At 46.9% G+C, this 24,173-nt stretch overlaps 1 protein-coding gene across 1 annotated transcript in view; it reads right to left on the bottom strand.

Moving 5' to 3' along the window:
- SMC5 (structural maintenance of chromosomes 5) overlaps positions 1-24,173 on the bottom strand; it is a 647,363-nt gene that overhangs the window by 349,333 nt on the left and 273,857 nt on the right. The window contains exons 14-15 of the mRNA XM_069228845.1: positions 13,390-13,563; positions 9,327-9,496 (exon numbers count right to left, since the gene is read on the bottom strand). Of these exons, the coding sequence (XP_069084946.1) occupies positions 9,327-9,496; positions 13,390-13,563 (344 nt within the window). The remainder of the gene's footprint in view (positions 1-9,326; positions 9,497-13,389; positions 13,564-24,173) is intronic.

Below are 24,173 nucleotides of genomic sequence, written 5' to 3'. Positions count from 1 at the left end.
ATATGTTGATCCGTGTACGTAAACTTGGAGTGACATCTAGGCCAAAATCTAAACGGAGTACTTTCCATTTGCCTATCATTCTCTGACAACAGTTGTCAAAATAGGCCCAAGAAGGGCGTACAAGCCCCTAAGGGTGTTAAACCGACCTGACGATTAAGATTGTATCGAACCATAAAGAACACGTTGCTTACCTTCGGTAACAAATTATCTGGTAGAGACTATCTAGCTGCAGATTCCTTACCTTAGAATTCCCTGGTGTCAGTTTCGAATCAGGAATTTTTCTACTGAGCAGTACCCTGCCCGTGCCCTGTCGTTCGGATCTGCGCGAGTCATTCGGCTCCGTGCGGCAGCGCCGTCGGAGCAGTCTGTGACCTCAAGGTCTTCTATATAGGCACCACCCAGGTGCACGTACGTCAGTTCTTTTCTGCAACTTCCTATGCCAGAATCGCGGAGTCATGGAAGAACCAACAGCATTTTAGTTCTACACTTGATTGTTTGAAGAAAAAGACAAAATGGTTATATACATCCACAGAACGGGGAGGCTTGGGTGGGTGCAAGGAATCTGCAGCTAGATAGAGTCTCTACTAGATATTTCGCTACCGAAGGTAAGTAACTTGTTCATCTGATAGAGACTTCTAGCTGCAGATTCCTTACCTTAGAATAGATACCAAAGGTATAACTCTTGGTGGTGGGTTGTGAGGATATATTTCAGACCAGATAGTCCTGCAGGGCTGAGCGGGCCAAAAGCCCCTCTATCCTCACCTGGCTATCCAGGCAGTAGTGTCATGCAAACATGTGCAAGAAAGACCACGTTGCTGCTTGGCAGATGTCAAGTACCGGCACGCCACGAGCTAACGCAGTGGTAGCAGCTTTTCCTCTGGTAGAGTGAGCCCTCAAGCCCTCTGGAGGCTGCTTATTGGCCAAAGTGTAGCAAATCTTTACACAGAACGACCCAGTGCGAAATGGACCGTTTCTGTACTGCACGACCCTTCTTTGCGCCAACGTATCCCACAATGAGTTGGCTGACCACCCGGAACTCTTTTTGGGTCCAGCCGATGGAGACGCTCCTCTTCTTTAGAGGGATGCAGTGGCGCAAAGAAGGTGGACAGGGTGATATTTTGACCCAGATGGAAAGAGGTCACCATCTTGGGGAGGAAAGAGGCACGATTTCGGAGGACTGCTTTATCAGGATATATCCTGAGATACAGCGGTTTCGATGATAAAGCCTGCAGCTCACTCACTCTCCTGGCAGATGTAATTGCCACCAAAAAGGCTGTTTTGGTTGTGAGCAGCCAGTGAGGACAGTTATGTAAAGGCTCAAAAGGAGCACACATTAGAAAAGTAAGTACAATATTAAGATCCCACTGGGGCATGACAAAAGGCACAGGTGGAAACATATGCACAAGCCCTTTTAAAAATCTTTCTCCGATGGGACACTTGAACAAAGATGCTTGGTCGGGCAAGCGTAGAAAAGCCGATAAGGCAGCAAGTTAGCCCTTGAGAGTCCCTAAGGAGGAACCCTGTTGAGCGAGAGATGGAATAAACAAAAGGACATTAGATAGAGAAGAAGATAGAGGATCAATAGATCTAGATAGAGGGACGTCTGGCTGTCAGAATGACATCACAGACTTCGGAAGGGAGGTCATAAACCATCAACTGTCGCAGCTCAACCGCCTCTTAACCTCCACGCATGAAGCCGCAAAGTTGACAGGTTTGGGTGGAGAACATTCCCCTGCTGCTGCGACAGAAGATCCTCCCGAAGAGGCAACCTGATTCGAGGATTGATGTTCATTTTGAGCAGCTCTGGATACTAGACTCTCCGTGCCCAATTCGGAGCCCTAGGATTACTTGGGCCTGGTCGTTCATGATTTTCTTGAGAACTCTGGGCAGAAATGGTATGGGTGGAAAGGCATACAGGAGGCCTGAACTCCACTCGCGACGAAAAGCGTCGCCTAGCGATAGCCCCCTTGGAAACTCCAACACGCAAAACTGCTGACATTGCACGTTCTCTACGGTGGCGAACAGATCTAACCAAGGCTCTCCCCACTGCTGAAATAGTCCTTGCGCCACCTCTGGATGGAGATACCATTTGTGATCTGCTAAGCATCGTCGGCTGAGTTCGTCCGCCCTGGCTTTCAGAGAACCTGCCAGGTGTTGAACCAGCAGGATTATGCCCTGCTGTTCCAGCCATGTTCAGAGACGCAGAGCCTCTTTACAAAGGGTCCACAACTCCACACCGCCCGGCTTGTTGCAGTACCACATTACAGTGGTGTTGTCTTTGAACACCTGCACTACCTTCCCTTTCTCAACAGGACGAAATGCCTTTAATGCTAGTCGGATCGCCTGAAGCTCCAACAAGTTGATGTGGAGCCCGGATTCCGCCGGAGACCAGAGACCTCTGATCTCCACCTCTCCCAGATGGCCGCCACATCCCAGAAGTGAGGCATCTGTCACCACTGTAAGATCTGGTTGGGGAAGGGAGAGGAGTCTGCCTTTGACCCAATCGCAGTTCACTAACCACCACTGCACATCCTTAGCAGTTCCCTCCAAGATATGAACCACGTCGGTAAGATTTCCCTGATGCTGTGCCCATTGGAACTTCAGGTCCCACTGCATAGACCTCATATGCCATCTGGCATGCTTGACCAATAGGATGCAGGAAGCCATGTGTCCCAGCAGCCTCAGAGTCTGTCTCACCGAAATTCAAGATAGAGGCCGAAACATCGGTATCATAACCTGAATATCCTGGACTCGCTGCTGGGAGGATAGGCCCTGATACTGCACTGTGTCCAGAACAGCTCTGATGAAAGTGAGCTTCTGAGAGGGAGGCAGGTGTGGATTTGGCACATTGATAGTGAACCCCAGCGAAGGCAGGAGGTTTGCCGTGGTATGGAGGTGGGTGACAAGAGCCTGGGGCCTCAGAGCCTTCAACAGCCAATCGTCTGGATAGGGGAAGACTGAAATCCCTGACCTGCGCAGCTGAGCTGCCACCACCGCCATCACCTTTGTGAACACCCCAGAGGCACTGGTGAGACCAAAAGGGAGCACAGTAAACTGAAAGTGCTTGTGGCCCACCTTGAACCACAAGTAACACCTGTGAGCGGGCAAGATGGGGATATGAAAATACGCATCCTGCAAGTCCAACGCTACCATCCAGTCTCCTTGGTCTAGGGCAGACAAAACCTGAGCAAAAGTGAGCATGTTGAATTTCTCCTTCTTGAGGAAGAGATTGACGTCCCTTAAATCCAGGATAGGACGGAGACCCTTGTTCTTTCTGGGTATCAGACAGTAGCAGGAATAACAGCCACTGCCTACTTCTAACATCGGGACCCTTTACATAGCTCCCTTGGCCACGGAGCAAAACCAAACGGTCCTCCATCAGCCGTTCTTTTGTAAGAGGGATAGAGGGAGAGAAAGACTGGAAGGGGAGGGAATAGCCCTTCCATATGATCTGCAAGACCCATTTGTCCGTTGTGATGGAATGCCAGTAAAGGAGATGAAATTGAATCCTCCCCCCAACTGGACGGACATGGTCCTGCAGAACCAAACTAGGAGGGCTTGGGCGCAGTGGAGGTGGGCTGTGTGGTGGCCAACTGCTGGCAAGACCCTCTGGGTCTGATGGTACCACGATCACGTCCTCTCCCGGGATGGTGTGAAGCCTGAGGACGGTGGCTGAGTTGTGGCTGGCGTGGTACCACGCCCCTTCCGAAGCCTCGAAAGGGACAGAAGACAGACTGCTATTGAGCTGGCGCTGAGAGGCCCAAGGATCTGGCCGTAGCTCGAGAATCCTTGAACCTCTCAAGCACGGAGTCTGCCTTCTCACCAAAAAGGCGAGAGACACCAAAGGGCAGGTCCATCAAACTTGACTGGACATCCCCTGAAAAGCTAGTTGAACGTAGCCAAGCGTGGCGGCGTAGGGCCACTGTCGACGTAATCGCTCTATCCAGCGAGTCGGTTATGTCCAATCCACACCTGACTGTAAACTTGGCTGAATCTCTCCCATCCTGGACAGCCTGGGTGAGTGTGTACCGTACGCCCTCCGGGACCTGGGGCAGCACCTGTGCCACTGTATCTCAAAGTATGGGGAAAACAGCCCAATAGGCAAGAGGTGTTTACTGACCTCAATGCCAGGCTGGAGGAAGAAAACATTTTCTTTCCAAGCTGATCCAGCCTCTTGAATTCCCTATCCAGGGGAGCGGAAGGGAAAGCACCAATGGAAGTAGAGGCTTGGACCACCAAGCTCTCCGGGGTGGGGTGTTGGGTAAGGAAACTAGGGTCGTTTGGAGCAGGTCTATGGCAGTAGCCAACTGTCCTATTCACAGGAGCCCCTGTGCTGGGTTTGGACCATGTTCCCAGAAGGATGGCCTCACTGAAGGGCAACATCGGCTCTGATATAGTCACCCCCGGCTGAAGCACCTGTCAGGAGATTCGCCCTAAATGGCACAGTGGGCAAGTCTAGGTCCAAGACCTCAGATGCCCTACGCACAACCATAGCATAAGAAGCTCCCTCCTCCGTAGCCACATTAGGAGGAGAGAGCATACCAGTATCTGGAGACGTGTCCAGTCCACTGGCCTCCCCTAGATCCTAATACCAATCCTGCTCTTGCTCCAATTTACACTCCAAAGGGTCCTCAGACCCCTCCCACTCCTCTCCTGTGCCTGGCTGATCAAAATATGGCTCAGGCAATGATCTGGGCCTAATCGGCGCCGTCAAAGTCGGAGTCAGAGTTGTACGAAGTCTCTCCAGATCATCCAGAATGAGGAAGTGTCGACGTCGGACCCGGCGCCGGAGGAGGTCGACTTTGTGGAACCGGTGCCAGTCTGGATCTGCAATCGGATCCTGGGGTCCCCATCGGCACAGAGGCCAAAGCAGCCGCTGTCAAACCCGATGGGACCCCTGATCACCCTGCGAAGCCCTAAGACCCACCGAGTGTGCAGCCCGCTCAAAAACAAGGTGCATGGCCTCGTAAAATTCCTTATTTGAGCGGGGGTCGCTCTTGTCCCCAGAAAAGGGGTAAGACGCGGAGTTGACCCTGGGGATGGCTCCGAGGAACCGCGCTCGGAAAGTCGATGTTCGCTAAAAGCCTCGTCGGCCGACGGGCATGGCGAAGTCAAAGTCCACTTGAACTTCTTCTTCTTCTAGTGCCTCTTAACTGAATTATTGGATGACTTCGAATGCGAGGAAGAGGACCTGGGGCTTCGGGAGCGGTACCGCAACCACCTCCTACTGCGGGACCGTGACCACCTCAGAGTCACCCCGACCGAAGACGGCTGTCGGGCCGCCAGAAGTTTGAGGGATCTCTCCCTCAAGGCCTTCGGAGCCGAGGCCCGACAGTCCGAACACGAAGTCAAGTCGTGATCCTTCTCTAAACACCAGAGACACATTCTGTGTGGATCTGTGACCGACATGGTGTGATGACATGCACCACATGGTTTGAATCCAGTCTTTCTAGAAGAAATGCTTCAAACAATCAAGACGAAAAACGTTGACTTCTGTCGAAGAAAAGGGTAGCTCTTTCCAGATCTGCGCTTAACTGGTAGTGCCTATATAGAATACCGTGATGTCACAGACAAGTCGAACGACGCTGTCAATGCCACATGGAGCCGGACGACGCACGTGGATCGGAACGACGCTACCCGACGGCGTGCGCAGGGTACTGCTCAGCAGAAAAGCTGACCCCAGGGAATTCTAAGGTAAGGAATCTGCAGCTAGAAGTCTCTATCAGATAGTGTGGAACACGCGATCGAAAAATATACTGACATTGATGGAAAGATGGAAAATAAAGTTCGAAAGTTACCGAACCGAGATCCACTAGAGCAAGAAGAAACACATCCGAAGCTGACAGCAGAGAGAAAACAATCTAAAAAAGGATTCGTGCCCATGTGCACTATCACCGAGAGGAGGAGTCACTCGACCTCGTGACTCGAAAAGATTCTTCAAAGAAAAACAACATGTAACACTCCAAGCCCAACACTAGATGGGGGACTTATGCAAAGCATGTGTATCTACATGCCATCGAACACATGTTTAAGGCATGTGATGTTTTTCAGTGTTCCTATCCATTGACATAAGCAGGGGGATATCATCAGAATACATTTAAAACTGTTGTTGGAACTGTGAGGTCAACTGGGCCAGTGGTCTCGTGTATGTGTCCACTATAAAGGGAGCCAGATGATCCCTATGGCACGAAGCATGACTGACTTCGCAGACAACAAGATATTTAGATTTGTTCCCGGAGGCTTGACTTAAAGAAGCACAGCACTAAAGAAGAACTATTCTAGAAATTATGGGAAATTTATACAGAGGCACCAGCCCAGAGTGTTCAGGCTACAGATAAGTCATTAAGACTAGGAATTCTAAAAACACTCAGTAGGGAGGATAACAGATCTTTCCCAATTTCAGTATCTGTAATTTATATCCCTTTTTCAGTATGACTCCAGGTTGTATACTATCTCTTGTTAAGTCATATTATATGAATTCTTGCAGTTTGACCTCTTTCTCTGTTATCGTGCACTTAAAGGGGCTGTTAGAGATGGTTCTGCAACCCACTGCCTTAAATGTTTTTCAGTGACAAAACTATTTTAACTTGCATCCAAAGCAAGAGAATAACTCCTTGTTGCAGAGAAGCATTTATAGTAATTGCTGTCTTCATGCCAGTGTAGAGAAGAGGTTTTTTGTTGTAGTGGCTGTGAGATGAACCAGTTGTTGAACTTCTTCTGAAGTGATTTTGATTTTTAAAGCTGAAAATGAATAAGTACATTAAATGTTGGAGATTTTTGATGGAGGGAGTTGGGAACCACTTCTTAAATGTTGATTAAAGAAGGTGAATTATTGAAGGAGTAGTAGTAGGATGAGAACTTTGATGAGGCAAAGTTTCTTCTATAACTCGGGACAAGAGAGGTTATTCTGAATTAAGCTTTTTACTTCTGGGTGGCTGAATTCCTCGACAGATTCATTTAATTTTATTATTGCACTGACAGTTGTTGGGGTCCAAAAAAGAAAAAACTGCTTCCAAATCTCACTCAAATTTAATGTTACATCTCAGACTTTTTTTGTTATTTATGATAATTATCATAATTGATAGACTCCAACTGAGCTAAATCGAAATCTAACTTTTCAAATTATCTTCATTACATGAGTGCTAATGAGTCTTCAATTACTGCAAAGAATTTTTAGGTGTTGTGGTATTTTTTCAGAGAGGAATGTTAATAACAAAACAAGATTTCAATAATATAGGGTTCCTTTTCTATATAACTTATCAACCCTCAATAAACAGCATTATGGGTATCCATTTCTATGTTAACTAATACTAAACTGTAACACTTACTGGTGCAAGGCACCTTCTCATCCTATCCTTGTGAACAGTAGATTTATGATAGTGAACATCAATTTTAGGACTTGATTTTATGGAGGATCCAAAAGCACAATGAACATAATGAGAAAGAGCGTTATGGCTGAGGCACTGCAACAAGGCTCTGAACTGGACTATGAACAACAGGAGAACACATTTATGTAAAATAAATTTTAAACAGACACATGAAAAACATCTGCAACTGCAAGTTGCCTTGAGTGTACAAGTCTGTTTCTAAATTAAATGCTCAAGTATCTGAGAAGGCGAGGTGGAATGTCCCTAAAAGATATAAAACAGGCAGCTTAATAGGAATCAATTAGGTAGCCGGCCCCAGTGGTGGGGTTTGTGGCTTATTACAGCCTGCCGCAGCAGGCTATACTGGCAATTAAAGTGCACCTCCAGCATTAACAAGGGAGAGGGACTTTAATGCCAGCATAGCCCAGCTGTGGAGGGCTACAAGGCTATTGGAACATTCCATCCCTATAGGTCAGAATGTTCAAATAAATAAAACAAAGATCTCACGGAGTCCAAGCTGTTGCTGTGAGACGAACAATGGAATGTTGGACCCAGGCTTGTACCAGCCATTAGAAGCCCAGATCACTCTATTGTTTTCAATGGCGCTCCCAACATTACAATGTTCTGATAAAGATTATAGGTTTCGGACACTAAAGTTGGATAATATAAGCTGCAATGGACAGAGTGTGTCAATGTATGGCGCAAGACTTTGAAGACAGGGTAATTGATGGGTTATTAAAACACAACCAGGGGTAGACTCATCGTAAGTGTCATAGGGTAAATTATTTAAAGTAATCTTATAATCAAGTTTAGAAACCAGAGGTCACTTCTTTTGCATATCTATCTGCAGGTTTGGTGTTGTAACAAGATAACAGTTACAATAATATTACATATGTTGTCTTAGGGAGTCTTTGGGAGCTGGTAAATAGGAAGATGAACTTGTCATTCAAATTTGGATGTACATATTTTATTGGGCTTTTCATGTAATAATTACATTTCTCATCCTAAATTCAACAAGCTGAGAAGATCCTTCTGCCAAAACTGTACAAAAGCCCTGTTGGTCAGGGCATAGTTATTTCCATTGCATCAGACCCAAGAATGGGATAATGGCCATTTCTTTTGAAAATAAGCAATGGATGTTTTCTTAGACCTGGACAAGGCTAGCCAGAAGTGCAATCATTTGGTGAACCAGTATTATGATGCATAAGTACCTAGAAGAGATTGATCTTCTACTTTGCTTGTGTACCATTACCTAGAATTAGTTTTCATCCTCGGGATGATTCCAAAATAACATAGGCTGCAGGGCCTTCTTCAGTGTAAGTGAGCATGTTTGATTAATTGGTCCATTTTTTGAGTATCAGGACTAATGTAAGAGCTAAGAGGGATGTAACCTAGGACTAGCTGGGCAAAAACAAAATCTGATTAAAAGCCATAATCTGGTTTGGCAATTAGATTATACAGAAACCTGAGTCATACTTATAACAATGTTGTATTCACATTGTATCTGATAGGGTGAGTGTCTTCTTGATTAGGTGAGTTTCTCTCAGAATTTCAAGCGGTAAGTGGCGGAAAGTAGGCCCAGAAGAGATGATTTCACATTTCACAAAGCAAAAGTTGTTTGTAATTGAATGCACATGCAACAATGGCAAATGCAAGCCTATGTTTTGGTCAAAACACTGTTTTTATCAGGATGGCAGCAGCATTGATCATACAACATTTACAACCCTAAAAGTCAGCATTCAATTTAAAAAAAAAAAAAAAACTATGTAGACAGGTTTGAGAAGGGGGCACTCAACTGGATTTTCTTTTTCTTGGGATTCATGCCAATTGATTTTGTTACTGTGAAGACAAATTTATGAGTCTATATTCTGTCAAAGAAAGATTACATTGCCTACTAAAATAGGTATATTTGGATGAATATCATAATGAGGATTTCTTAATTTTACATTAAAGATTCACCTGTCTTGTTTGGTGCTGATTTTTTGCTCCAGCTGTCGCTTTTTGGCTTTCAGGTCATAAAGCTCCTTTTTCCGCCGTCTCAATTCATTATCTTTGCGATCCAGATGTTTCTGCCTTTCTGTCAAGGAGGTAACCGAAGAATCCAGCTGAAGCATCTTTTTATTTATATCCTGAATTATGAAAAGAAACAGATAACGGTCTTAGTTGAAAACAAAGTGGTGGTGTACCATGTAAGAGGTCAACTCATTAAAGTAGCTATACCAAATCCACCATAAAATATTCTGGGCCTCATTAAACTAAAGCTTAAGGACTATGCTTCATTAAAAGGACAACCAGATAAGGTTTTCATTTTAAAAATCGATCTACAAAGTAACTTAATAGGTGAACCTCACCTCCAAGAATATTGACAATTATCTGACAGAGAAAAAAGGTGCACTATAGGAACAGTTACATTCTTCTTTATGTAAATGAGACCACGTGACACATGCCTCTACCTTGATGGATACACCCATTTCAAACCCCATCAGTGGGAGAGGGTCATACAAATAAGAAGCATGCGATTGCCTCTTGCAGGGGTCATGGTCAGAAGCTATAGAAGACATGCACATTTCTGATTGCCTTGCTACACAAATTACTCAAGTGACGCTGTGTACAATTCCAAGGTAAAATCTGCAAACAAGGGGTGCCAAATAATATTATTCAATCAAACAACAGCACAAAAAGGAACATAATGCTGATTAAGTGCTGTTGACAGAAGGCAGCCCAAAAGGAAAAAGGGGATGGTTAAGCAAGTGTGTGAGTTTGAAGGTGGTGTGGAGACCAACACACAACTCAGTCAGGTGGTAGTGATTTCAGAAAGATCTAATTTGCTAACACAAATGAATGGCATGTAGTGCTGGAAAGAGACTAGAGTCACTGCTATGGGTGTAGGAAAGTACCATCTTTCTTGGCATGTTACCCCAATTTCTGCCTGTTTGTCACTATGTTTTGCCTGACTCACTGGGATCCTGCTGGCCAGGACCCCAGTGCTCATAGTTTGTGTTGTCAGTATGCTTAACTGTGTCACTGAAGTTCTGCTAACCAGAACTCCAGTGCTTATGCTCTCTATACTTACCAAATTTGTCACTATAGTTTAGAGACTCCATATTCCAATTCTGATTGGCACACTGGACACCCCCTTATAAGTCCCTAGTGTATGGTACCTAGGTACACAAGGAATTGGGGTTCCAGGAGATTCCTATGGGCTGCAGCATTTCTTTTGCCACACATAAGGTGCTCAGACAAACCTTTCTTCAGGACTGCCACTGCAGCCTGAGAGAAATAGTGCCCACACTAATTGACAGCCATTTTCACTGCACTTAAGTAACTTATAAGTCACCTATATGTCTAACCTTCATTTACTGAAGGCTAGGTGCAAAGTTACTGTGTGTGGGGCACCCTTGCACTAGCAAAGGTGCCCCCACCTTGTCCAGGGCCAATTCCCCAGACTTCATGAGTGCAGGGATACCATTAGGAGGGGCTTCATATATGTAGCTTCACAATGGTAATTCCGAATATGGCCAGGTGAGGTGTCTAAGATCATGGAATGGTCCCCCCATTTCAAATATGGTAATAGAGGGGGGGGGGGGGGGGGGGAGGAATCCCATGCACCCTGGGGGCTCCACCGTGGACCCCCAGTAAGTACTGCCAAACCAGCTCTCTGAGGTTTCCACTGCAGCCCCAACTGCTGCCACCTCACAGACAGGTTTCTGCCCTCCTGGGGACTGAGCAGCTCAATCCCAGGAAGGCAGAACAATGCATTTCCTTTGGGAGGAGGGTGTTACACCCTGTCCCTTTGGAAATAGGTGTTACAGGCTTGGGAGGGGTAGCCTCCCAGAGCCTCTGGAAATGCTTTGAAGGGCCCAGATGGTGCCCTCCTTGCATAAGCCAGTCTACACCAGTTCAGGGATCCCCCCCGTCCCTGCTCTGGTGCGAAACTGGACAAAGGAAAGGGGAGTGACTACTCCCCCGTCCATTACCACCCCAGGGGTGGTGCCCAGAGCTCCTCCAGTGTGTCCCTGGTGTTAGCCATCTTGGATTCCAAGGTGTGGGGACACTATGGAGACCTCTGGGTGGCCAGTGCCAGCAGGTGATGTCAGAGACCCCTCCCGATAGGTGCATACCTGGGTAGGTAGACAATCCCACTCTAAGGACTATTTAGGGTCTCTCCTCTGGGTGTTTCCTCAGATTCAGCTTGAAAAACTCCACCAGGAATCCTCTGCTTCAGCTTTTGACCGTCGGATCAACCGCAGACTACTCCAGGAACCGCTGTAACTGCAACGAAGTATCCAGGATGACTCCTGTGACCTGCAACTTCAGTTCCAGCCAGCATTTGCAACAGTTTCCAAGGAGTGCACGCTCTGAGGACTGCCTGTCTTCATCCTGCAACTGAAGAACCAAAGGAATCTCCCATGGAGTGACAGTCACTTCCCTGCTTCTGCAGGCACCTTTCAGTGACGACAACCAGTACTCTGGTACTCCTCTCCTGATTGCAAGCATGCTCCCTGGAACACAGGTGGTGGACCGACGTGACCCCGACTGTCCCATGGTCCCAGCTGTCCAAATTGAGTGGAGGTAAGAGCCTGCCTCCCAGTGTTACGACAGTACCCCTGTGCACCACGTCTTCTCCAGCTCCTTGGGCTCCTGTGCACTTCCTTTCAAGAATCCTTCGTGCACAGTGTATCCCAGGTCCCCAGCACTCCATCCTGCGACGCACAACTCGCTGAGTCGTGCTCCGCCAGTGTGGGACCATCCTGTGTAGTGCTGCGACGACGCACTGTGCATCTTCTTTGTACCAGTGTTCTGGGACCCCCGTGGGTGCTGCCTGGTCATCTGAGGGCTCTGTGAAGCGTTGAGAGTCCCCCTCTGTCTCCTCAGTCCGAGTTGAGACCCCCCCCCAGGTCCCTCTGGGGTCCAGACAGCTCCTTTTTGACACAAACCGCATACTTGCTTAAACCAAGGCTTGTTTGCGGAATCCAGGGACTCAAACAGCCTGCATCCAACAACTCGACGTGGGACATCACCTGCACCAAACAGGAACCCGCAGCCATCTCCTTTGGGTCTCTTCTGTACTCTTCTTCTTACCAGAGAATACACTTTTGCACCATCTTCTAGGTTGGCAGGGGCTCCTGTTCTTTCTGGACTCTTCAACTTCTGGACTTGGTCTACTCTCTCCACGGGTCTTCAGGGCCTGGAATCCATCATTTGTTGCTTGCAGTCTTGCTTGGTTCTTGCAAAATCTCTTATCGCGACTTTTAGTGTGCCCTGAGGAAACTTGCTGTACTTTACTCCTGCTTCCTGGGCTCTGGGGTGGGGTACATTACTTATCTTTGGTGTTTTCCTACACTCCCAGCGCTCCTCTACACATTACACTTGCCCAGGGGGGGAATTTGTGATTCGCATTCCACTACTTTAGTATATGGTTTGTGTTGCCCTAGGCCCATTGTAATCTATTGTATTTTCTACTGTTTGCACTATTCTATGACTGTTTACTTACCTGATTTTGGTTACAAGTGTATATATTGTGTATAATAATACTTACCTCCAGAAGGAGTATTGCCTCTAAGATATTTTTGGTCTTGTGTCACTAAAATAAAAGCACCTTTATTTTTGTTAACACTGAGTATTGTCTTTTATTGTGTATAAGTACTGTGTAACTATAGTGGTATTGCAGGTGTTTTGCATGTCTCCTAGTTCAGCCTATGCTGCTCTGCTACAGCTACCTCTAGACAGCCTAAGATACTAGAACACTGCCTATATTTTACTAATAAGGGACAACTGGACCTGGTATAAGGTTTAAGTACCGTAGGTACCCAATGAAAACCAGGCCAGCCTCCTACAATGGGTTAAAAACTGAATGACACTGAGAATCCAAACTCTTTACAGTTGGAGCATTCTTGACCACAGCAACCCAAACCTATAGGATCAGGTAAACCTACAGAAATGCAAAAAAGAAACGTGAATAATAATAAAAAGCAATGTTGAGGATCATTAGATTTCCTGATTAGTGAAGCACATTGCCTACCTTGAGCTGATCTTCAAGAAGCCTTCTTTCATCTGCATCCACAGTGACTGTAAGAAATTGTGCTGCTCTTAGAGACGTATTACTGGAAATAGTCTTGTTTGAATATGCAGAAACCTTGACCGTATATCTTTCTTGTGCTGTGTAGATTTGACGAAGCTTGGTTTCACTTATTACCTAGATAGAAATACAATATAATGTGGTGAAAATACCAACAAATTGCAAGTTAGTACTTTTCCTTACAATGATCAAAATAAATGTTGGTTAAAATTTGTTTGCCATATTTACGTTAACTAGTATAGTACTATAAAGATAACTTTCAGAGTGCAGTAGGGTACATCAAAAAACACATTGTATATGTTTGGTTCCTAAGGTTGGTCACAATATACTCCGATATGCCCCCCATTTACAGAGAGTCATGCTAAGCCAGGGCAGGTCCAAACAACTAATTCCATGTATTTTACCCAAAGATACTTCATACAGCCTAGCACGGTAATGGCTTCCACTCACCTTGCTGCCATTTTTCTTTCACTGCTGCCCCTTAAAATGAGGTAAAATGCACACTTAATATTTGCATTTTGCATGCTAACCCCCATACCAAGAGAACAACTGGAAGCACATTTTACCATCCTGAGCCCTCCTCAAATCTCTGGAATTCTGCAATATGCAGGAATGATCCTCTGAGGAAAACCATATACGAGACTGTCCCCAATGGTAACTGTGGGAATGTTACCATACAGATATGAGATCATAAACTGGTAGCTGGCTGACTGGTTTGGTAAACTAGACTGACAATACAGGTGCATTGCCAGCATATAGAAAGTTACACTCTCCTTTTGCCTCTCTATAAGTACCAGTATTCCTAACTGTTAGAATAACTCACCATGTCTAAAGATACTGAGTTGGCAGGTAACTGCCAAGTTTTCCGTGCCTCACTTACCTTCCTACAGGTCTGTTTAATTATGTGCTTAGTCAAAGAATGGTAGTAGAGAACACTAATTGTTACAATGTGCTCCTTACGCTTCAAAGTGGATGTCTAGGTTTGCACACCCATAAGACTAGAACTAACCATCTCCAACCATCTAGTGCTTGGATTTACAATGGTTGAAAAACAATTTAAAACTGTTGACATCTAATGAAAATGAGTCTGTACAAAGATTCCTGTATGCCAAATGTAGGTGGCAGAACCTCAATTTTATTTTTTCAAGCTAATCCAGTTTCAGATTATTAAAATATAATTTGATAGTAAATGATTCATAAATATTTGTGTTTAAGCACAAATGATGATGAGACTGCAAGGCTGGAAAGGTCAGAACACAAGTACTTTTTTAGTTATGTGTTTTTTACCATCAATATTCCTCCCCCAGCCAATATAACAAATGGAAACAAAAGAAGCATTGGCAAAGGCAGTAGGTCTTGGTGAATATGACAATTTAGGGGCTGCCACAGACCCCCGCACACACCCATTCTGGGTGTATCATGACATGACATTGCTCTCACTCGACGGAGCAGATAATTTTCATTACTACTTCCCAGAGGGAGCATTCTAAGTTACCCTGCCCGCAAGAGCACAGGCAGGGAAAGAAACATCTGCTCCAATCTGGAGGAAACATTTTTAAAGCTCCTGTCTGAGTGGGGATCAGACACGTTTTCCCAGCTCTCTTGCAGGCAGGAAACTGTGTCCTGGGTTGAGCTCACTGAGACACAACAGCAAAGCCTGCCCCAGGGATTGGGGGTCACTGTAACCTTGTGAGGGTCAGGGAGGGAGTGCTGCGCAGTCCAATCCTTTTTGAAAATTGACAGGCTCCAGGCCGTGGTCAGCTCGCAGTGGGTGGGCCACTTGCTTCCCTATTATAATATTTCAGCCCCAGGGGGATGGGGCCATGCACCCTCCACCCCCCCACTTTATATTTATTTTTGGCAGCCGTGAGGGGATGGGGTCTCCCTGGGGCTATTACAATCCTCTGATTAAAACAATGGGGTCACCAGGGTCAAAACCGTCTCAGGGAATGGGGCCCCACGCACGCCACCTTCTATAAATATTTATAAACATTGAACCCCCTCTCCCACATCCCCCCCCTCGCACCGCCACCACCAGGGTCATATTATTTAAACAACATGGAAGCAGGATCGCAGCAGAAAAATAAATATTTTGGTCTTGAGGAAAGGAGTTGGGGTGGGGGAGAATGGCCCCTCTACCTCCCAACCCCCATAAAACAAGGTCTAGGGGGCAGGTATCCCTACTCTGTCCCCTTTTACCTTTTTTCCTTCTTTTCAGCCCACTGCAACATCTTCTTTCAAGTTGCAGCCAGTCAATCTGAATGCTGTCTCCCACAGGAGCCTCACTCCAGTGGGAGAAAGGAGGCCGAAGGGGAAAACAAAACCCTTAGGCCAATCAGAACACAGTTTTATTAAGTTTAGCTCACGGAACTCTTCCGAGAGGCCCTCAAACCCAAATGTCCAGCTATACAAATATTTTTATACCTTACTTTCTTCAAAAATACTAAATTGATGTACACCAAATTACAAAAAGCACGCTTTATGGACCATGATCTAGCTACCTGGTGTAATTCCCATTCAGCAGTTTTTCCGATATCGCCTTTCAAAAAGTCTATGGAAAATATATGGGGACTTTGCGCTTTGGACTCACCATTTTTCTCGCACCCTGCCATAAGGAATCTAGGCAAAAAGAGCACTTCTTTTGGAAAGTTTTGTGAACTTGTGTGTTTGTGTATATATTTTTTTCCACTAAATAAAAAAAAAAAAAAAAAAAAGTTAGAGGGAACTGTAAGGAAATTCCTTCTTGCCATGGTTACCCCCTGACTTTTTGCCTTTTGCTGATGCCAAGTCATGATTGAAAGTGTGCTGGGACCCTGTTAACCAGGCCCCAGCACCAGTGTTCTTTCCCTAAACTGTACCTTTGTTCCCACAATTGGCACAGCCCTGGAATCCAGATAAGTCCCTTATAAATGGTACTCCTGGTACCAAGGGCCCTGATGCCAGGGAAGGTCTCTAAGGGCTGCAGCATGTCTTATGCCACCCTGGGGACCCCTCACTCAGCACAAGCACACTGCCTCATAGCTTGTGTGCACGTGTGGAGAAACTGACTAAGTCAACATGGCACTCTCCTCAGAGTGCCGTGCCCACCTCACACTGCCTTTGGCATAGGTAAGTCACCCCTCTAGCAGGCCTTACAGCCCTAAGGCAGGGTGCACTATACCACAGGTGAGGGCATATGAGCATGAGCACTATGCCCCTACAGTGTCTAAGCAAAACCTTAGACATTGTAAGTGCGGGGTAGCCATAAAGAGTATATGGCCTGGGAGTTTGTCAAACACAAACTCCACAGTTCCATAATGGCTACACTGAAATCTGGGAAGTTTGGTATCAACTTTCTCAGCACAATAAATGCCCACTGATGCCAGTGTGAGATTCATTGTAAAATGCATCCAGAGGGCATCTTAGAGATGCCCCCTGAATACCAGTCCGACTCCTAGTGCTAGGCTGACCAGTTTCCGCCAGCCTGCCACAACCAGACGAGTTGCTGGCCACATGGGGGGAGTACCTTTGTCACTCTGTGGCCAGGAACAAAGCCTGTACTGGGTGGAGGTGCTTCTCACCTCCCCCTGCAGGAACTGTAACACCTGGCGGCGAGCCTCAAAAGGCTCATGCCTTTTGTTACAGCACCCCACGGCATCCCAGCTAGTGGAGATGCCCGCCCCTCTGGCCACTTCCCCCACTTTTGGCGGCAAGGCTGGAGGAGATAATAAGAAAAACAAGGAGGAGTCACCCAACAGTCAGGCCAGCCCCTAAGCTGAGCTGAGGTGACCCCCTGCCTTTAGAAATCCTCCATCTTGAGTTGGAGGATTCCCCATAGAATTAGGGATGTGCACACCTCCCCTCAGGGAGGAGGCACATAGAGGGTGCAGCCACCCTCCAGGACAGTAGCCATTGGCTACTGCCCTCCTGACCTAAACACACCCCTAAATCTAGTATTTAGGGGCACCTCAGAACCCAGGAAATCAGATTCCTGCAACCTGAAACAAGAAGAAGGACTGCTGACCTGAAAGCCCTGCAGACGACGGAGACGACAACTGCTTTAGCCCCAGCCCTACCGGCCTGTCTCCAGACTCAAAGAAAACTGCACAGCGACGCATCCGACAGGGACCAGCGACCTCTGAAGCCTCAGAGGACTGCCCTGAAATCCGAAGGACCAAGAAACTCCAGAGAACAGTGGTACTTTTCACCTACATGAAAATGTTTGCAACTTATTAACAACTTTCAAAGAACTCACTCTTCCCACCGGAAGCGTGAGACTTCACACTCTGCACTCAATGCCCCCGGCTCGAGCTCCAGAGAACCAACACTACAGGGAGGACTCCCAGGCGACTGCGACCTCGTGAGTAACCCGAGACGACCCCCCTGGGCCCGCCACAGTGACGCATGCGGAGAGAATCCAGAGGCTCACCCTGACCGCGACTGCCTGTAACAAGGAACCCGATGCCTGGACCAAGCCCTGCTCCCGCAGCCCCCAGAACCAGAAGGAACCGAACTCCAGTGCAGGGGTGACCCTCTGCCTAGCCCAGTCGGTGGCGGGCCCGAGAAGACCCCCCCTGTGCCCTGCCTGTACCGCTAGAGTGACCCGCGGGGCCCTCCATTGATTTCGATTACAAACCAGACACCTGCTTTGCACACTGCACCCGGCCGCTGAACGTGTGTTTTGTGTGCCTACTTGTGTCTCACCCCCACCCGCCCAGTGCTCTACAAAACCCCCCTGGGTCTGCCCTCCGAAGATGCAGGTACTTACCTGTAGGCGGACTGGACAGGAGCACCTCTGTTCTTCATAGGCGCTGATGTGTTTTGGGCCCTCTTTTGACCGCTGCACCTGACCGACCCTGTGTTGCTGGTGCGGTGACTTTGGGGTTGCCTTGAACCCCCAACGGTGGGCTGCCTATGCCCAAGAACTTGAACTGGTAAGTGCCTTACTTACCTGAAAAACTTACCTCCCCCAGGAACTGTTGATTTTTGCACTGTGTACACTTTTAAAATAGCTTATTGTCATTTCAACTAAAACTGTGTATGTTACTGCTCTAATTCAAAGTTCCTTACTTACCTGTGTGGAGTACCCTGCATTTTATGTATTTACTTCAAATCTTGAATCTTGTGGTTCTCAAATAAATTAAGAAAATATATTTTTCTATATAAAAACTATTGGGCTGGAGTTAAGTCTCTGAGTGTGTGTTCCTCATTTATTGCCTGTGTGTGTACAACAAATGCTTAACACTATCCTCTGATAAGCCTACTACTCGACCACACTACCACAAAATAGAGCATCAGAATTATCTAATTTTGCCACTATCTTACCTCTAAGGGGAACCCTTGGACTCTGTGCACACTATCTCTCACTTTGAGATAGTAAAACAGGGCCAACTTCCTACAGCCTTCATCACCGACCAAAGAGTCAACCACATCTCAATCTGTTTCGGGATCGAGTCGAACAGTAAATTGACCACCTCGACACCGAAGAAACGGACATTGCCATCTACTTCTGAGCATGCAATTTTGGCTCAAAAAGTATTCGGGAGCAAAGATTTCAGAACCGAAAGGTATAGTTGGCAAAGATTCTACTGTTTCCCCTGAGGACACTTCTTCTGTAGAGCCTATTTTGGAAGAGATGGGCGCTAGACAGCGAAAACTTCACATACAAAAGGGAACAGGAAGAACCATGGCTTCTCCTCCTATTTCAATGAAAAGGAGACTGACATTCCAAGCAACACTGGACACTGCGCCTACCCCTAAAAAAAGTGTCTAAAGAAAAAGGCAAGGCTCCAGAACAACTTCTGCCTTCGTCACCTCACTCTCCAGTGCTTCCCTCTACTCCACCACCACAATTACCTACATTCTTTGTTCACCCACAATTTTCTCCACCAGCACCATCATCATCACCTCATAGAGGTGATTTAGGTGATGTTCCACAAGATGTGGATCCATGGGATCTGTACGATGCCCATGCGCACTTTCATCGAGAGGAGTCACTCAATCTTGTGACTCAAAGAGGTTCTTCAAAGAAAAACAACTTGTAACACTCAGAGCCCAACACTAGATGGCGGACTTATGCAAAGCATGCGAATCTACAGCCTACATGCCACAAACAGATGTCTACTGGGTAAGTAATATTTTCCTTATCACTGGATGAATGAATTAATGTTTCCTTTGGAATGTGCACCAATATAGTTATCAGCAATATCAACTGCCATCATTTGTTACATAAAAAAATCCTTTTGCTGCTGCAGCTTCCTTACTGCATTCATCTGACCAGTGTTGATGTTATGAAGGCTGGACTTATACAATGTTTATGCCAGAGCTCCAAAGAAAGAGATAATGAAAAACTAGAGAATGTGCAAAACCAACCTTCCTCTCTGTTTCAATTTAAATAAATCTCATATTACAGGGACGTTATAGTTACATCCAGACTTTACACGCTCCAGACCATGGAAATTCAAAAGTTATAGTTCTACTTATCTCAAGACACTAACTCGTGCTCTAGGGTAACCATAAATCGCGCCCCTGCCATGCACAGTTTTCTCATCAATAATTTATTACAAATGTTGAAGTTATATTCTAAATGATGTCATAGAAGATGTCATTACTGATGTAATATGTGGGTGAAGTTGCAGTGCATGGTGAGAGCGCAAGTTATAGTTACCTTAGAGCAGGAGTTATAGTGTCTTGAGTTAAGTATAACTATAATTGTTAAATTTATATAGTTTTGTGCACCTACAATTTGAACCTAACTACAGTGCCCCTTTAACCTTTGTTTTTTTTCCAGTGAATTTCCAATTTTTTTAAACGTTAAATAATATTAATTACCTTGCGGTAATCGAACCCTTGCCACACAAGGCCTGCAGCCAGGCCCTGCTACCAAGAAGCTCACCCCCCCCACCATAGGCACCCAAACCCGCTCTACGCACAGCAGCGGTTGGCCACAGGGCCTGGGCCCCACCCAGGGTTCCCAGTGTGCAATTTTATAGACCCTGGGGTGAGCAAGGATGCATTCACCTACATCAAGTATTTCAAAGTGTTTTTCAAAGTGAAATTGCAGGAAAAAAAAAACTTTGCTTGGCCTTGGATAAGTTCAAGAATTTGAGAGGATTTGTCCTTTACAGGAGCGGAGCCGCCTGCTATTATTACATTTTTAAGTGCTTCCCACTGAAGTTTAATTTCTGTGAAATGAGCATCAATGCCAGAATGGACCCTCACCTGCTTACTTATCCAAGAAGAGTCTGCAGTTTTTTGCAAAATGTCTACCCAACTGGAGTACTTTCTACTGCTAATTAGTAAGTGCTACTTTGCTGGGTAAATGTATGGAGCATATTCTACACTACCACTGTGTAAAGGACCACAAGTTAATGCCTCCAGTGACCATGCCTGGTGTAATTTTGGCAATGTGACTGTTCCTCAAGCATCTCCCTACTGAATGCTGTTCTACCATGAATCCTTGGATAGAGAAGATAGGTATTCAACAAAGAGTTAAATATCCACCAAACAAGGTTACTTCCTCTTAATAATATGAAGTAAACGCTTCTCTGTTTGGTGGAAATGCGCCAATTCTTGTGCATCAAGAACTCTCGGGGCCTTTTGGTAAGCTGTCCATCAAGCTGGAAAAAGGCAGAAGTCTGATGCATACCACTACCATATGCAGGTCGGGCCAAACAAGTGGAGCTTCATGGTCATTTTGTGCAGTTGCATACTGGTAGTATTTAAAAGGATGAAGTATGGACTCTGCTCTCACCAGGAGAGGTTAGGAAAGATCCCGCTTGTCACAGTCACCACAGAGGAGATTGTGATACAAAAGAGCAAAAATGCATTCTATGCTACCACTAAAGGACCACGAGGTAACGCCTCCAGTGATTAGGTCTGGTGTAATTTTGGCCATGTGACTGTCTGAGTGTCTTCCTACTCAAATTTGTGCTTTTATAGACAGTCGGGGGAGCCTCAATTTCCTGTGGTCCCTTTGCTCCTGCACGCACAAAGCAACAAGAAATGCTGCTCCCTGCGTGCAGAAGCAAATGTTTCATCTGAAAAGTCTGCTCCCAGCGGGAGGAAGCAGTTTTCTTCTCCTTTCCTTTCTACTGGGAGTGCACTTACAGTTTGTTCTCGCTTGGCAGAAACGGTCATCACTCCTGCCAAGCAACAGCAAACTACTGTGTCCTGAGGGTGGGCTCCTCAGAACATAGGGAGCAGGCCATGGTGGATGGCGGTCCCAAGGGCCATTAATGTCACCAGGAGGGGGGGGGGGGGGGGGGCTGAACCAGCACCCTTTGTTTTTTTTTTTTAGGGCTAGCCCCCGGGGTAGGAGTCCCCAGGGCTGAAAACTGCCCAGGAGGAGGGCCGCGGGTTCACCTCTTCCTTTACATATTGTAGGAAAGTGCCATTGTTGGCATGGTTACCCTCTGCACCTCCCTTTTTGCCTAGTGTTGATGCCACTTTGATTGAAAGTGTGCTGGGACCCTGCTAACCAGGCCCAAGCACCAGTGTTCTTTCCCTAAAACTGTACCTTTGTTTCCAAAATTGGCACAGCTCTGGCACACAGTTAAGTCCCTTGTAAAAGGTACCCATGGTACCAAGGGCCCTGTGGCCAGGGAAGGTTTCTAAGGGCTGCAGCATGTATTATGCCACCCTAGAGGACCCCTCACTCAGCACATGCACATGGCTTTGCAGCTTGTGTGTGCTGGGGAGGAGAAAAAGAAAATCGACATGGCACCCCTCTCAGGGTGCCATGCCCACAAACCACTGCCTGTGGCATAGATAAGTCACCCCTCAAGCAGGCCTTTCAGCTCTAAGGTAGGGTGCACTATACCACAGGTAAGGGCACAACTGCATGATCAATATGCCCCTACAGTGACTAAGTCCATTCTTGGACATTTTAAGTGCAGTATAGCCATATTGAGTATATGGTGTAGGAGTTTGTCTTTACGAACTCCACAGCTCCATAATGGCTACACTGAATACTTGGAAGTTTGAAATCAAACTTCTCAGCACAATAAACCCACACTGATGCTAGTGTGGGATTTATTGAAAAATGCACACAGAGGGCATCTTAGAGATGCCCCCGTATGGTAGCTAAATTGCTAGTGTAAGACTGACCGGTCTGTGCCAGCCTGCCACTTTCAGACAAGTTTCTGACCACATGGGCTGAGTGCCTTTGTGCACTCTGTGGTCAGAAACAAAGCCTGTCCTGGGTGGAGGTGCTTCACACCTCGACCCTACAGGAACTGTAACACCTGGCGGTGAGCCTCAAAGGCTCAAGCCTGGGGTTACAATGCCCCAGGGCACTCCAGCTGGTGGAGATGCTGCCTCGCAGACAAAACCCCACTTTTGGCGACGAGGTAGGCGAGAAAATTAGGGAAAACAGGGAGGAGTGACCACTCCAGCCAGGAGCACCCCTAAGGTGTCCAGAGCTCAGGTGACCCCCCCCTCCCTGCAGAATCCTCCATCTTGGTTTGGAGGACAGGGACAAATAGGGATAGGAATGTGCCCCCCTCCCCAAAGGGAGTGGGCACAAGGAGGGTGTAGCCACCCTCAGGGACAGTAGCCTTTGGCTACTGCCCTCTGACCCCTAACACGCCCCTAAATCTAGGATTTAAGGGTCTCCCTGAACCCAGCTCACAAGATTCCTGGTGACATACAAGAAGAAGGACTGATAAGCTGAAACCCCCAGCAGAGAAGGAGGAAGACGACAACTGCTTGTCCCCAGTCATACCGGCCTGTCTCCTACTTTAAAAAACCTGTAAAAAGACTGGCAACGCGTCCAGGGGGCACAGCGACCTCTGCCAACTTCAGAGGACTGCCCTGCACCCAAAAGGACCAATAACTCCAGAGGACAGTGGCTCTGTCTGAAGAAACCTACAACTAAGGACTCTCACCTCACTCCAGATGCGCAAGTCTTGACCCCTGTGCACCAGACGTCCACGGCCCGAGTCCAGGTGGTCCACCCAGCAAGAGAGGGTCCCCAGGCGATTGCAAACAAGTGTCCACCCTGGGTGGACCTCTCCACCCCTCCACGAGGATGCCTGCAGAGGGAATCCCGAAGACCCTATGACCGCAAAGCTCCGGACGAAGATATCCGATGCCTAAAGAACACACTGCACCCGCAGCCCCCAGGCCTTGGAGAAACCACCCCCCCAGTGCCTCATCGTTCAGCAGGTGGCCCTCCTCCCTGTTCGACTGGTGGTGTGCCCGAGACACCTGCCCCTGGACCTCGGTCTGCAGCCTCTGAGTGACTCCCAGGGGCTCCTCATAGACTAGCATTGGAAACCCGATGTCCTGTTTGTGCCCTATACCCAGCCGCCCCTGTGCCGCTGAGGGGGATGTGCTTGGTGTTTACTTGTGGCCCCTCTAGTGCTCTTCTAATCCCCCCTGGTCTGCCCTCCGAGTCACGGGTACTTACCCGCTGGCTGACCGAATTCCGAGTACCCAGTCTCCATAGGAGGCCATGTTTATTTTGCTCAACTTTGACCTCTACACCCGATCAGCCCCTTGTTTGGGGTTAACTTGAACCCCAACTGGTGGACTTCCAAAAACCCACACTCTAAAGTTGTAAGTGTTGTAGTTACAAGCAAACCAACCTAACATTTATTTCCCCCAGGAACTGTTTCTGAAAATTGCACTGTGTACATTTTTAAAATAGCTTATTGCCAATATTTCAAAAACTGTATTACTTACCTATTTCAAACTAAGTACTGTTGATACCTGTGTGAAATACGAATCTTTTAAAGTACTTACCT

The sequence above is a fragment of the Pleurodeles waltl genome, chromosome 1_1, assembly GCF_031143425.1.
Source record: "Pleurodeles waltl isolate 20211129_DDA chromosome 1_1, aPleWal1.hap1.20221129, whole genome shotgun sequence".
NCBI lineage: Eukaryota > Metazoa > Chordata > Amphibia > Caudata > Salamandridae > Pleurodeles > Pleurodeles waltl.
The sequence above is the reverse complement of the archived record's forward strand: the minus strand, read 5'-3'. Positions and strand labels throughout refer to the sequence as shown.